The sequence below is a fragment of the Haliotis rufescens genome, unplaced genomic scaffold (assembly GCF_023055435.1).
Source record: "Haliotis rufescens isolate VD_foot unplaced genomic scaffold, xgHalRufe1.0.p SCAF_18, whole genome shotgun sequence".
NCBI classification, from domain to species: Eukaryota; Metazoa; Mollusca; class Gastropoda; order Lepetellida; family Haliotidae; genus Haliotis; species Haliotis rufescens.
The window spans coordinates 30,224,104-30,240,300 of NW_025963868.1; the positions used below are offsets into that span (position 1 = coordinate 30,224,104).

Here is a 16,197-nt window from a genome sequence, read left to right on the forward strand (position 1 = left end):
ATCAGTAATAGTACACTCGTGTCACTAAATATTCTGGTTCATTGATCACTTGATTATCTGGTTCGTTTACAGGCTGACGCCACAAGGCTTGAGTACCGCTGTCCTGAGTCAGGCAAGAAATACTATATTTGTTATGCAAATTATATGAATGGCGGGTGCTACCGGTAGGGTAAGGTTATGCCTACCCTTTTCGCGAACACCTGGTGTCATCACTGATTTTCCGTGGTCCATGTATATAACTCCCATAGCTATTTGCCCTTAACGTCAAGTGGAATCTGTTTAGGTAGAAAATCTAGGCTGGTTATTCTGCTGCATTGACAATTGATATAAATTAAATTTAAAAAATAAAGACAACTATTTATTCAAATCTACAAAAGAAATGCGTTTCAGAATTTACACCAAAAACATATCTTTCACTGGTGTCCTGTAAAAAGTCCAATCTGCAAATGGTTCAGATGAGCATAATTTAATTAATGTTCTGTCGCTGCTTCACGTGCTCCAATGATCAACGGTGTCATTATAACGTGTCAGCTTCATGTGGGTGGAAACCCGAAGTGGCAATTGCCACTTTGGTGAAAGCCAAGAGATCGGATATTGTGCTGACGAACCCAGAAACTCAACCAGGATAAATGTTAGATTCGAACCCAGGTTTCTGGTATGCCCAAGGCACGCAACCCTGCATAGAGAATTGCGTTATACTCCAAAAGTGTATAGAATCGCACATATGCACGTCCGCACAAAATCACGCACACGTGAACGTGCGCACACATACACACTTTTATCAAACTATTGCTGTATGGATAAAATTAAGGCATAATGTATAACATACATATATCTAAGTAACATCGCAAAGCTGGCAAATAAATGGTTGTTACCTTGTACACAGCACCAGTACAACAAATCAAAACATTGCTTTGTTCATAGAAGGTATGCATAATGTATACCTCACATATATCTAACACACTTCGCTATTGCTAGCAATTGATACATTTGCTATGTTGATGGGAGGTATGAATATTGTATAACTTATATATACCCAACTCCCTTCACCACACCAGCAAATCAAACCATTGCTATGTAGAAGTTATGAATTATGTATACTTCACATATAACTCACATACCATACGTCACATGGCAGATAAAAATAAATTCTAAATAGGCGTTATTTATTGGATCCTCATTGTCGTCCATCTCAAACTCTCAACGGAATATCTGTGCTTCATTGTTGGACATTGTTGACAAAATGTATGGATCTCAAATGAACATAAATTGATGACACGTTATTTTGTGTGGTGTTAATCAAATGATGGATTAACCACTGAGGGCTGAATGCATGTATACCGTTACAACACATCTACATTGCAAGAAGACCATGTCTCACAACCAGTGCCAAGCGTGCCAAGCGTGCCAAGAGTGTTTTGCCATTTGACAGAAAACTACCTGGAATATTATCCTTTACACTGGAACACTTTCATCGATCCATACATAAATCGAAAACTCTTTGTAAATATTGGACAGCTGAAATCAGAAACAAATACCACAATCAGTCTGATGCTCTTATCCATGGTAATTGTAAGATTTAGTGGTTATAAATTTACAACAAAGGCACCACGCCACATGGGTTACCTTTATACTGCCCTGCCCTGCCCTGCCCTGCCCTGCCCTGCCCTGGCAGTTGAAGTAGTAGTAGTGGTAGTTGTAATAGTAGTAGAAGAACTTGTCGACGAAGTAGACGTAGACGTAGTAGTAGTAGTAGTAATGAATATGAGGGAATCAAGTGCAATAAATTATTATTGAGGCCAAAACTTTCATGCTTTATCTTTTCAGCAAGTAAATATGTCTGCTCTGGAACACATCTACATTGCTGAAAACTATGTCTCACAACCAGTGCCAAGCGTGGATACAGAATGTTTTTCCATTTGACAGAAAACTAGCTGGAATATTATCGTTTACACTGGGACACTTTCATCGATCCAAACATAGATCGACAACTCTTTGTAAATATTGGACAGCTGAAGTTAGAAACAAATACCACGATCAATCTGACGCTCTTATCCATGGTAATTGTGAAGATTTAGTGGATATGCATTTACAACATAGGCACCACGGCACATGAGTTACCTTTATCCTGCCCTGCCCTGCCCTGCCCTGCCCTGCCCTGCCCTGCCCTGCCCTGCCCTGCCCTGCCCCGCCCCGCCCCGCCCCGCCCCGCCCCGCCCCGCCCCGCCCTGCTCTGGCAGTCGAAGTAGACGTAGTAGACGTAGACGTAGACGTAGTAGTGATTATGAATGATCTTATGCAATGTATGATTATTTACGGTCCAACATATTCAACGTTAATTTTCAGCAAGTAAATATGTCTGCTTCGGAACACTCCATCTGTATTTGCAGTTTGTGGACTTGTAGTATTCATAATCATGTACTGTTTGTCTCGAATTCTAGAATGTTATAGGTCAACGGATGCTTGTCATAATATATGTTATAGGGTAACAGATGCTGGTCGCAATACGTGTTATTGACTTTTCCCACACTTCACTACTTCCGGTTTGAAAGCGAGGCTTGGAGAGCAGAAGGTGAAGGCTGAATAGCACATGATACACATGGAGATGTCAACAAGGCACCCAATTGAGACAAAGCGATGTCAATTTCAACATTCCAGTACTATCACTGCAACATCTATCGTAACCTTTGAACATTGTTTTCACAGAATGTACTGCTTCAGTTTTAGACATGTCAGATGAATTGATACCTTTAAGATTGTTCTAAAGTAGCATGTAATGTTATTCACTGTGATTCATTTTCCTAAACTTTCTATATTTCAGAAGAATGTGGTTTTCTGTAGAGGCAATATGCATTGTTTATAAAAAAAAATGTTATAGAAGTAGGAATATTATCACAATATTATTGAATTATTTACTTCAGGCTTTGAGCCACTCAGTTTATTTCCTTTCTTTATGGTGAAGATATATGCTGAAACTGAAATCATCTCCGGGGATGGATATCTGGTCACAATGTGCTTCCTGTCACATTTCTCTTAAATAGGACGAGGAAGTGAAAAGCCATACTTACTCACTCAACAGATGTGATCCGGTCAAATTTCACTTAAATAGGATAAGGAAGTGAAAGGCTTATTCACTCACTCAACAGATGTGCTTCCTATCACATTTCTCTTAAATAGGACGAGGAAGTATAAAGCCATACTTACTCACTCAACAGATGTGATCCGGTCAAATTTCACTTAAATAGGATAAGGAAGTGAAAGGCTTATTCACTCACTCAACAGATGTGCTTACTGTCACATTTCTCTTAAATAGGACGAGGAAGTATAAAGCCATACATACTCACTCAACAGATGTGATGAGGTCAAATTTCACTTAAATAGGATAAGGAAGTGAAAGGCTTATTCACTCACTCAACAGATGTGCTTACTGTCACTTTTCGCTTAAATAGGACGAGGAAGCAAAAAAGCCTTATTCCCTCACCCAGCAGATGTGCTTCCATCCACATTTCTCTTAAATAGGACGAGGAAGTGAAAAGCCTTATTCACTCACTCAACAGATGTGCTTCCTGTCTCATTTCTCTTAATTAGGACAATGAAGTAAAAAAGCTTATTCACTCAATCAACAGATGTGCTTCCTGTCAACTTTTGCTTAAATAGGACGATGAAGTGAAAGGCCATATTCACTCACTCAACAGATGTGCTTCCTGTCACATTTCTCTTAATGAGGAAAATGAAGTTGAAAGCCTTATTAACTCACTCAACAGATGTGCTTCCTGTCACTTTTCACTTAAATAGGACGAGGAAGTGAAAATCCTTATTCACTCACTTAACAACATGGCCAATATTTTTCAAAATAAAACTACTGTACGATTTGTTTACAAGCAAGAAATGTATTTTCTCCTAAAATTTGATTAGATGCTTTTGACTGACAAAAAACACCCAAACCATGATAAGTTTTAAAAAAGTCTGAATAACTGAAGTGGACGCAAAACAAGCTTATATTGTGCCAAAAAACCATTTTGGTTTGTTTTTCCTTGTTAAATATGAGAAATCCAGATTGTTAAATATGAGGAATCAAGATGATTTGAGATAACTGCGTATCAGGCATTCACTAATATCCGACCATAAGATAAATGAGAATTATTTGATTGAACCAACACACATTTAATATGCCTGGTCTAGACATAACATTTGATTCTAATCATTTGGTTCATTTGGATTATTAGAATAATAGTGATTCCTTAAATGTATTGTCAGATTTTGGAAACATAGAAAAAATACCAATGGTTTGGGATGATATGTCAGTTTTCCCCCGACCCACTTTCAGATTTTATAACTGACTGAACAGACTGTGGGAACATTAGTAGATCTCCAAGATGAAATTTGATTCCTTTTTTGCCGTACAATTTGATGTTCATAGGTAACATAAAAAAGCATTTACATGTTTGCTGGCAGATAATATTATCACATTTTAGTAATAACTGAAAAAAACTAAGCAACATATTGCAGGGTAATGGATGTTGGTCACAATATGTGTTATAGGGTAACGGATGCTGGTCACAATATATGTCACGGGCAAACGGATGCTGGCCACAATATGTGTTATAGGGTACCGGATGTTGGTCACAATATATGTTATAGGATAAAGGAGGCTAGTCACAATATATGTTATAGGTAACGGATGTTGGTCACAATATATGTTATAGGATAAAGGAGGCTAGTCACAATATGTGTTATAGGGTAATGGATACTGGTCACAATATATGTTATAGGTAACGAATGCTGGTCACAATATATGTTATAGGTAACGGATGCTGGTCACAATATATGTTATAGAGTAACGGATGCTGGTCACAATATATGTTATAGGTAACGGATGCTGGTCACAATATATGTTATAGGGTAATGGATGCTGGTCACAATATGTGTTATAGGGTAACGGATGCTGGTCACAATATATGTTATAGGGTAACGGATGTTGGTCACAATATATGCTATAGGGTAACGGATGCTGGTCACAATATATGTTATAGGTAACGGATGCTGGTCACAATATATGTTATAGGGTAACGGATGCTGGTCACAATATATGTTATAGGTAACGGATGATGGTCGCAATACATGTTTTAATGTAACTGATATTAGTCACAATATATGTTATAGGGTAACGGATCCTTCTAATTATATTGTATTGGGTAACGGATATAGGCTAATGGGCACAAAATTGTTTATTCGTCACCATACTTAATTTTGTTGTAGGCTAATGTCCGCTCATTAACTTTGATAGTTTACTGGTCAATATATATGCTGTAAGCTGACGTCTGTCACATTGTTTATCGATCAGTATATAGGTTGTAGACTAACGGCTGTCACTTTGTGTAGTGATCAGTATATAGGTTGTAGGCTAACGTCTATCACCTCGTTCACTGATCAGTATATAGGTTGTAGGCTAACGTCTGCCACCCTCTTTCTGATCAATATATAGGTTGTAGGCTAACGTCTGTCACCTCGTTTACTGATCAGTATATAGGTTGTAGGCTAACGTCTGCCACCCTGTTTCTGATCAATATATAGGTTGTAGACTAACGGCTGTCACCTTGTTTACTGATCAGTATATAGGTTGCAGGCTAACGTCTGTCACCATGTTTACTGATCAGTATATAGGTTGTAGGCTAACGTCTGCCACCCTGTTTCTGTACAATATATAGGTTGAAGGCTAACGTACGTAAACCTTGTTTACTGACCTTGTTAACTGGTCAGTGCCTAGGTTGCAAGCCATGTCTGTCACCTTGACAACTGGACAAATTATATGTTGTATGATTACTCCAGTGGGGAGCCTAGGATTTGTTTGAAAAGAAATTGCCCCGGACCAATTTTGAAAAAAAATTGTTATTGTTTCAAACTTTTGGAAAAAAAGAAGAAATTGTCTGCCACAAAAATCATATTGCTACAATGTGTTGTATTTTTAGAAAAAAAGTATTTAGGTTCATGGTTTTAATTTAAAAAATATGTCTGATTTTACAGTTATAGCTGAAAAAAATATCTAGTCTCAAAACAAATTTCAAACCGAACTAATTAAAAGTGTTTAAGGTTCTGAATTTTCCGACACTAGGGCAATTTTGGCGTGCATACATTGCCTACTGCTAATGAAAATAAGGGCGACAAAACCAAGATCTGGCCAAAGCAGAATCAGCTGCACGTATACAACTATACCCTTAGTATGTGTTTAAGAATCACCATTAATTAGTGATGACACCAAGTGGTGAGCCTATCCTACCCCTGCGGTGGCATCCGTCACAAACACATGCAAAGGCAAGTCAAATGCTCACTTGTACAATCTGGGAACATTTGGAAATGCCCTCCACCGCGAAACCATAAAAACGTTGAAAGCAATACTAAGACCTTGAATGTTGTAACTCTTTTAGCAAGACTCGCATGTAATATTGACGTCAGAGGCTGGAGGTGAGGTGAAATTTGGTTAAACGTCGCGTCCAAGAGTGTTGCACTTATATAGCGACGTGCATGCACGTGTGTGTGTCCAAAGGCTGGAATATTGCCTGACATATATTGAAAACATGAAGACTTCACTCGAGCCATACAGAATTGTGGAGAGAGTTTTTGTCACTCTGATTCTTTATGCATAGATCTAAACATAAAACAGATGAGGCTGTCTCACTAGTCTCTTGTATGGCTAGTTCAGGTGGGGACATGAGAGGAAGGGAATTGGCTAATTGACAATTAATGAACAATGTCATATATATACCCGGAGGTTCAAGTAAAAGACGTTCAGCATTTCACTTATTGTTTTCTCAGTAAACTTCAGATGACATTTTCGTTTATGGTTCCAGAATGTACTTTGCAGTATTGATCTCGCATGTAAGATGTACAGCGGTAACGTTATCTGTCACATGACTTCCATATACATAAGTCAACAGGTCTACCTTGGTTGTGTCGATCAGCAGTCGTGTATTCGTACACAGCTGTGTGTGGTCGGTAGTTGGTGCATCTTCTGTGCAGACTTGAAGATGACTCCACTGTGTTCAGGGGTGTTTCGGGAGCTGCTCCTGGTATCAGCAGCTGTTCACTCAATGGTAGGACTGGTAACATCCAGCAGGAAACAAAGTGAAGTTCAGACAACAGAGAAGGAGACGGAGCGTTCTTCTACTATCAGGAACATTGGCATCAAATACCTCAAAATAAAATGCATGGAATCTGGCGGCTGTTTGGGATACGAATTCAGTAATGAAACGTTAACTTGTCATCTACGACTTGGTGAATCGAAGCCAATTGAGAAGAATGAAGGATTTATTGTTCTTCAAAAGAATCATTCAGATGTAAGTTGATTTTATCTGTAAATATATTTACCCTGTTTGAGTGAGTGAGTGAGTGGGTGAGTGTGGTTTTGCCGCTTTAGCAATATTCCAGCAATATCAAGGCGGGGGACACCAGGAATTGGCTTCACATATTGTACCCATGTCGGAAGTCGAGCCCGGGTCTTCTGCGTAACGAGCGAACGCTTTAACCACTAGGCTATCCGACCAACCTACCCTATTTAAGAATGTAGGTGATTTTACTCATTTGGTTTAATTCCATTCCAGAAATTATTTCCTTATGTAATTACATCATATTGAAGAACAAACATTAAGTATATAAAACTGTATTCTATATCGGTCTTTAAGATTTAAACTCAATTTACGTTAGGTGAATTAAAAGTAATTTACTGTCAAATATCAAGAGTGAATGAGATGTGTTTTACTCCGCATTTGGCAACAGTTCATTCATATCACAAATCGAGGAAACCAGAAATGATCTTCACACATTATACTGTGTCTTCAGCAAACAAACTTTTGACCACAATGCTACCCAACCAGCCATTAAATATATATACTAACGGAAACATGTAACTGTGTTTCATATAAAGTGATGTAAATGTTAAATAAACAATAACAACATAATATTGGTCATCCTGGGGATCAAAGTGACTGACAAAACCAATACCTGTTAACAGGGTGGTGTGAGAACTCAATTAACAATGTCAATAACGGGAGCGACCACCATTTGCCTTGATGCAGGCAAGGCAGCGGCGGCGCATTGAAGACAATAGATGGTTCTCCTGGACGCCTGTAGACCCTTGCACGACCATCAGACCTGTTCAGATTAAATCTGGACTCATCAGTATACTGTTCCAGTCCTGATTCTGAACCTCAGATGTCTACACCAAGCTAGGCGTGGCTGACGGTGACGTAGAATCAATCTTCGGCGTATCAACAACTTGCGTACGGTTCTGCCACTAACCAGGCTCAACCCAGGGACTGTCTGAGCTGTTAATGTGGCAGTTTGGTATCGATTCCGTAGATGCACCAACCGAATACGGTTGTCTTGTGGATGTGACGCCACGCGTTTGTACATAACGTATCTACATGCTGCTGATATCGTCAACAAAGGGATACTACTGTGTTTTGATGAACTTAAAATTATCCGGCAGCTTCCTTTCTGCCCATTACCCCGACATTGCCTTACAAAAAGGTTTTCTTGAACACCTGGTACCTAAAATATCACTTTGTGCTATTTACGTGAACAAGAACACGTGTGTGAGTATCATGCCCCCAACGAACATGCAAACATTAATATTTTGCTCCGTGCATGATCATGCACGTACGCATTGTGTATCACGACCTTAAAGTCGAGGAAATACCTTCATGAACATGTATTACAAGATAAAGTATTTCATTACAGAATAACTATATATATATTGAACTTAATGTGAAGCACAGTTGCATTGTTTCGTCAGTATATATCTAGAAAGACAACGTCAAGTACAAATTAATGCATGTGTGACGGGTACCACCGGTGGGTCAGGATACGTTCATCTTTTCGCTTACTTCATCACTATGTCATAGTGATTCATAAACACATGTTCGTGAACACATGTTCATGCTTTAAGCAGAGATTTCATATGGATATGGAACGATTTTTGTCGCTTTTATTATTATTCAACCAGGACAAAAGACCGATGCTTTTCAAGAACTGACAGAGCACAACACAGTGTGCTACTTTGGAGGAGAAATTCGAGAACACACAGTTGACAGTTTGCTTCTGTTTAAAGGTACCCGCTGGTCCCTGCACAGACATGTCTTGCAGTCTCGGTTCTAGGTGTATAGAGAGTCGATCTGGAAAAGCTGTCTGTGTAAAAGGTAATAGCCTTCAAGTTATCTTTTGTCTGTTTTCAAGTACTTTTTTACTTAAGGGTTGGAGTGGAAATATGCATTGTATAAAATATCTGTCGAGTTTAACTGGATTTCAATTTTCCTGAACTTGAGACAATTTTAGAAATTGTTTTTGAATATGATGTTGATTGGCAAACATTGTATTTCTCTTTTTAGGGCAAATATTTGTATGTCTAGAAAAAGAAACAATACCTCCCAAGAATTATCGCCAATCCACCAATAGAATGTTTAGACTGTGAGATAAGGACAATATATATTGAATTAACCTTGATTTCCAACTTTCCTAAATTATATTTGAGATGTCAGAAATTATGTTGGGATATGATGAGGCTGAGTAATTTATATGTTTATGTAAAGCTGTCTGTGTAAAAGGTAATAGCCTTCCAGTTATCTTTTTTTTGGTTTCCAAGTACTATTTTACTTAAGACTTTAAGGGAAAATATCTGCACTTCTAGAAAAAGAATCAATACCTCCCAAGAAATATTTCCAATGACTTATTAGAATGTTTAGACTGTCAGATAACGAAACTATCTATTGATTTAACCTTGATATCCAACTTTCTTAGGTTATATTTGAGATGCCAGAAATTATGTTGGGATATGATGAGACTGAATAATTTATATGTTTATGCAAAGCAGTTTGGGAAAAAGCAATTATTTGTTCCATTCTGTGATGAAACAAATGTGCTTCAGAATGTAAACATAAATAGTACCGGTACTTCTTCACTAGCTGTGGTGAAACAAATCTCAATAAACATATTTCCAGATAGAGAAAACTTCTATCCTTCGAGATCTCAACAGCAGAAACGAGATCAGAAGAGAAAATCTGGAGACAACAAACTCCATGAAGCCTGCAGGCAGGGTGATCTTAGCCGAGTGCAACACATCTTAACTGAAGGTCATGTTGACCTCAACAGTAGAGAGAAGAAGCACGGGATGACACCATTGATGTTGGCAGCAACTGAGGGACATAGAGACGTGTTTGACTTAGTCACGAGTAAAGGAGGCAATGTTTTACTCGTGGATACACATGGTGATAACATCCTACATTTGGCCTGTCTTAGAGGACATGTGGAGATGGTGAAGTACATCCTCTCACAGAAGATTCTTGATATCAACAGTCGAGGGTTATACGGGAGGACACCATTGATGTTTGCAGCAACTGAGGGACATAGAGACGTGTTTGATTCAGTCATGAGTAAAGGGGGCAATGCTTCACTTGTGGATACACATGGTGATAACATCCTACATTTGGCCTGCCTTAGAGGACAAGTGGAGATGGTGAAGTACATCCTCTCACAGAACATTTTGGACATCAACAGTCGAGGGCAGCACGGGAGGACACCCTTGATGTTTGCAGCAACTGAGGGACATAGAGACGTGTTTGACTTAGTCATGAGTAAAGGAGGTGATGTGTCGGCATTTGATGGTAATGGTAATAACATCCTACATTTAGCCTGTGTTGGAGGAAATGTGGAGATAGTAAAGTACATCCTCTCTCAGAACATTGCGGACATCAACAGTAAAAGAACAAATGGATGGACACCATTGATGGTGGCCGCAGCTGAGGGACATAAAGACGTGTTTGACTTGCTTGTTAGTGAAGGAGGTGATGTGTCTGCAGTTGATGGTAATGGTTCCACGATCCTGCACGTGGCCTCTTTCCGTGGCCATGTGGAAATGGTGAAACATATTCTTTCTCAAGATAGTGTGGATATTCACGCCAAGGACAAGTATGGGTACACATCAGCGATGATAGCAAAACGTAGAAAACACATGAAAGTGTATGACCTCATAACTTCAAAGGGCTGAATTGGAAACCAGCTGATGCTAGTTACAAACCGGCAGTCACTATGATTAATATGATGATTTCTTTGTTGTATGTATTTCTGTCAATCTAAAGGGACGGTCGGGTAGCCTCATAGTGTACACGTGTTTCCCTTAAATCAACACATACTATATACGTGTTACCCTTACATCAGCACATAGTGTACATGTGTTACCCTCACATCAACACATATTGTACATGTGTTACCCTTACATCAACACATAGTGTACACGTGTTACCCTTACATCAACACATAGTGTACACGTGTTACCCTCACAACAACACATATAGTACACGTGTTACCCTTACATCAATACATATTATACAACATCTACCACACATGCTACACAGTGTATATGAGTTACCCGTGCTTCAACAATATGTTACACAGTGTAAAAGTGTTGTTTACGCACCAATAGATTGATACCCCTGGTAATCCGTTCATCAAAGCATGCTGTACATATCGTAGGTGCGTTCCCCCTATATCAACACGTACGTGTGGATCCCCTGGTATAATTTGTTGTATAATTAACTATGCTGGACGCAAGATGCTACTTTGTGGATCGCTCTGGTCAGACTCCGTGACGTCGTTGATGTCGTGTCAATTTGCCCCGACGACGCGGTCGCTTCATATAATATCAGTGACTGGATTGTCTAGTCCAGACTTGAATATTTACAGACCACCGTCATATATCTGGAACAATGCTGGGTGCGACGTTAAAATACAAACAAACAAACAAACAGCCAGTGTTATTGAGGTAACCAACTTTCATAGTTGTGCAGGTCTCAGGCGTTTATCGCGTCATACCAAAGGACGTTAAAAGATGGTACTTGTTGTTACCCTGTCTGGCGCTCGTCATTAAGGGGCTAAAACAAGGACTGGTCGGCTCGGAGTCACTATACTGTGTCTGAGTGGGGAATTCATGTTAAACTGCGGCATGGTATCTCAGTGAGCTAGCACTATAAATCGGCATCAGTCCGGACTATTACAAGCAGCCACACAAACACACACACGTGCATGCACGTCGCTATATAAGTGTAATAATCTTAGACGCGACGTTAAACCCCATTTCACCTCACCTCACCTCAGGCGTTTATCACTTGGGTGAAACCAACGAGCAGGGGTATTGTGTGGATAAACATAATTAGAGCGAATCTGACATTCCAAGACCGATGGCTCCTTGCACGCATAAGGGACGCCCCACCTGTAACAACATCCGAATGTTACACAGTAACCTACGTTTATAACGAACACGTTTATAACGAACTGATGGATATAACCAACTGTTTTTTTGGTCCAGGCCATTTCCTGTATATATGATGAATATATGTTGAAACGAACTACGGTTATAACGAACAAACATTTGTGGTCCCTTTGAATTCGTAATAACCGTAGTTTACTGTACATCAGAACTGGTTGCTAATTGTAATCAGCCGGTGGTCCCTGCTGCACACATTGTATACGTGTCAGCCTGCATCATGTTACATTTTCTCTGTATTTTGTTCCATATTGTAAATGTCCACGTTTAGGTGTTAGTTGGTGAGGTGAGGTGAAATGGGGTTTAACGTCGCGTCGAAGATTATTGCACTTATATAGCGACCTGCATGCTCGTGTGTGTGTGTGTGTGTGTGTGTGTGTGTGTGTGTGTGTGGCTGCTTGTACTGATGCCCATGTATAGTGCTAACCCACTGAGATGCCATGCCGCAGTTTAACATGAATGCCCCACTCAGACACAGTATAATGACTCCGAACAGCCCAGTCCTTGTTTCACAAATTCATGCCGAGCGCAAGACAGGGTAACAACAGGTACTATCTTCTAACGTCTTTTTACATGACGCGGGATCGAACCCCGGGTCTTCGGCTCTCCGGGCGAACGCTCTACCACTAGACCACAGGGGGCTGTCATGTAGGTGTTCGTAATTTAGCATTATGATGAAAGCTTTGAGCAGTTGTGATGTGATGATTTAACATTATCTCCGCAAACCCACGAGTAGCTGAGCCTGTGTTAAAGTTCTACCTCGATGTATCACCCAACGTGAAAGGGCATGATGCAATTTCTTTTATAGCGACTGAATAAGGTGAACATTATCTTGAAATACTCTCTCCAAATATATTAACAATAACACACTGATAAAACCGTAAATCTGTAAAGCATAGATATAGGAAAGAGGATGAAACTTGAACACAGGTCGAGTGAGTTATTTCCTGGTTCCATGGGCAAATTCCAAGAGCGCCATTTCGACAATACTACTACACTCTTGCATTACACAATTATATAAGTACCTTTTTCTCAATTGCATGACAGGTGCTTGCTGTCATCTCCCATCACAACGACAGTCCTTTGTTCCCTTCGTTTACAAGGGCACGGGTGGCCAAGTCGTTTGAGGCTCCGCGATTCGCTGTGCAGAGTTGCGTCCCTTGGGCACGCCAGAAAACTGTGACTGTAGGTACGAATCCCGGTTCCCCCCGATGATGTTTTCAGGTTTGTCAGCACCATACCCGTGCTCGTGGGTTTCACCAAAGTGGTGAAAGTCTGATACCTGCATCACTTCAGGCTTTCCTCCAACATTAAGCTGACACGCCGTGAAATAACGGAATACTGTTAAAAGCGGCGTTAAATCAAACTCACTCACTCGTTTACAATTCAATAATAACAATATATCAACAATTTCAATATATGTACAGCTATACGTAAGTTATCTTTAAGTGTTACACAACTATTATCTATGAACAAATTTGTTAGCAAAATCACATAATTGGAGAGGTGTGTTCTCTTCTGACGTCTCGCATGGGAACCTGTGGCACAGTCGTCTGAGGCGCCGCGATTCGCTGTGCAGAGTTGCGTCCCCTGGACACGCCAGAAACCTGGTTCACCCTGATTATGTTTCTAGGTTTGTCAGTACCATACGTCTGAGACCTGCATCACTTCAGGCTTTTCTCCAACATTAAGCTGACATGCCGTGATAGAACTGGAATAGTGTTAAAAACGGCGTTAAACCAAAATCACTCACTCACTGTGACGTCTCGCTGATTCCGTTTTTATGTTTGTATTTTCTTATGTCCTTTCAAATCACAGCATATATACTGAACCGCAAAAGAAACGTCACCCCAAGTAGCATTGCATGAAAAGTTTACATTTTAAGATCTGTGTAATTTTTGTCAAAGTTTCTAAAAATTGACATTACCTTTTCTGGGAAAATGAAATTTGATGATAAAAAACAAAGCATATGACAAAAAAACCGTTCACCCAAACGTATCACGGCAACGGCCATGGTAACCCGATGTACGTGAGTTCCATGCAAATTGAAAAGCATATGTGTTCCCCCAATTTTTGACCTGTAAAAATCCACCCAGGTCGGATAACATTCATCGGCAGGATCGGCAGATTGTGCGACAGCATCTTCAAGATCGCTTTGTTACTGTTGCGGAAACTGCTCGACAGACCATGGGGACACACCAGCCACACATCAGTGCGGACACCATGCGTCGACGATTGACAAGCAGACACCTCCACTTTTACAGGCCTCAAAGAGGACCCATCCTGACACCACGTCATTGCCGGGACCGTCTTCAGTAGGCAAAACAGCAGCAGCATTGACGCCACCAGCAGTGGCGAAGCGTCCTCTCTTCAGACGAGAGCCGATACTGTATCTCAACAGCAGATGGCATAGAGAGTTTGGCGATGCCATGGGGAACGTTATTCGGATGCTTGTGTTGTTGAGAGAGACTCATGGGGTGGTCCGAGCACCATGGTGTGGGATGGAATTGGTCTTGCACAGAGGGTCGGCCCTGTGGTCGTCCAGACCATCGGTCCAGGCAATGGTGTCACAACAGCTCGGTACATTGATCAAGTTTTGAGATCACACGCCATACCTCATTTGGTACGTCGCCGAGTTGCAGCATGAGAACGCCCGTGCTCACACTGCGTGAGCAACAAGAGACTTCCTCCAGCAGAATGGCATCAGAACCATGCAGTGACCTGCCCTCAGTCCCCATTTAAATACCATTGAGCACCTGTGGGACGAGATTCAAAGACGGCGGTATGACGTCCGACCAAGACCGACAACTGCAGCTTAGCTGCGTCAGATTTTTCTTAGAGTGTAGGTTTAAGTGTCTTTGGCCTTCATCAACCGCCTCATCCATTCCATGTATCGATGTTGCCCGGCAGTCATCAAAGCACATGGCGGACACACGAGATACTGACTTGTGATGCCATTTTCTCAGAGACTAGTGTTGTATTTCACTTAAAGAACATTTGACACTTTAGTTTCAACCTTGATGATCAGTTTTGCCAAGTTCCATCTTTCTAATATGTCTCAAAATATGTTTACAGTGTTTGGACAAATAAGGTTGGTCATATATCTAGCCATAGTGACGTTTCTTTTGCGGGTCAGTATATATGTGTTAACGATTCAATATAACGATTGAATATCAATATGTAAACAACAATGCATTTCATCTATTGTTCTTCATTAAATTATGGATTCTCTAAATATTGTTGCGTTAACTCTGTTGCTGTGGGTGACCAATAGGTTGTACCCTGGATGTTTATGTAAAAGGTTAGCTCCTTATACAAAGGAAATGTTTGGGCCGGGACACTAAAACTGCCATCACTGTGTTGCAAAACTAACATGTTTCTCAAACGTCTTACGGTAGACATGGATATTTCCAAATATGACGCATCTGTGACAAAAATGCTGTCGGAAAAAAATCCCTATTTTGACATATACCATATGTTTCCCTATTTTGTCAGGTGAAACATTTACTCAACCACAGTGAAACCTCACTCACACAGACAATGCGACCTCGATGCAACCTCTTGGCGACCAAAATATTTGACGATCATAATGAGGTGTCGGATGTCTCTGAAAGGTTTCAGAGCGGTCGCAAAACCCATTCGGTCGCAACCAGTCCTTTGAACATGCACAACATGCTGCGACCTATTTGGTTGCTCGGAGGTTTCATTGGTGCCCTAGAGGTCCCAAGCGGGGTTATTTTAATCAAAGATTGGTTTCCACTATGCGGTGAGCGGTTTCATGTGCACAAGGGTGTTGAGTCTTTGCAACCCAGTTGTGTTTGATCAGTGATGAGGCGATGATCGACAGACGCTTTATCGGTGACTGGTTGTCGATCGGTTGCAAA

At 40.5% G+C, this 16,197-nt stretch overlaps 1 protein-coding gene across 1 annotated transcript; it reads left to right on the top strand.

Moving 5' to 3' along the window:
* The first annotated feature begins 7,025 nt into the window (after positions 1 to 7,025).
* On the top strand, positions 7,026 to 11,038 carry LOC124115524 (ankyrin repeat domain-containing protein 17-like). Its single transcript, XM_048397996.1, has 2 exons — positions 7,026 to 7,239; positions 9,993 to 11,038. The coding sequence occupies exons 1-2, from the start codon at positions 7,026 to 7,028 to the stop codon at positions 11,036 to 11,038; spliced, it is 1,260 nt and encodes a 419-aa protein (XP_048253953.1).
* Positions 11,039 to 16,197: the final 5,159 nt, after the last annotated feature.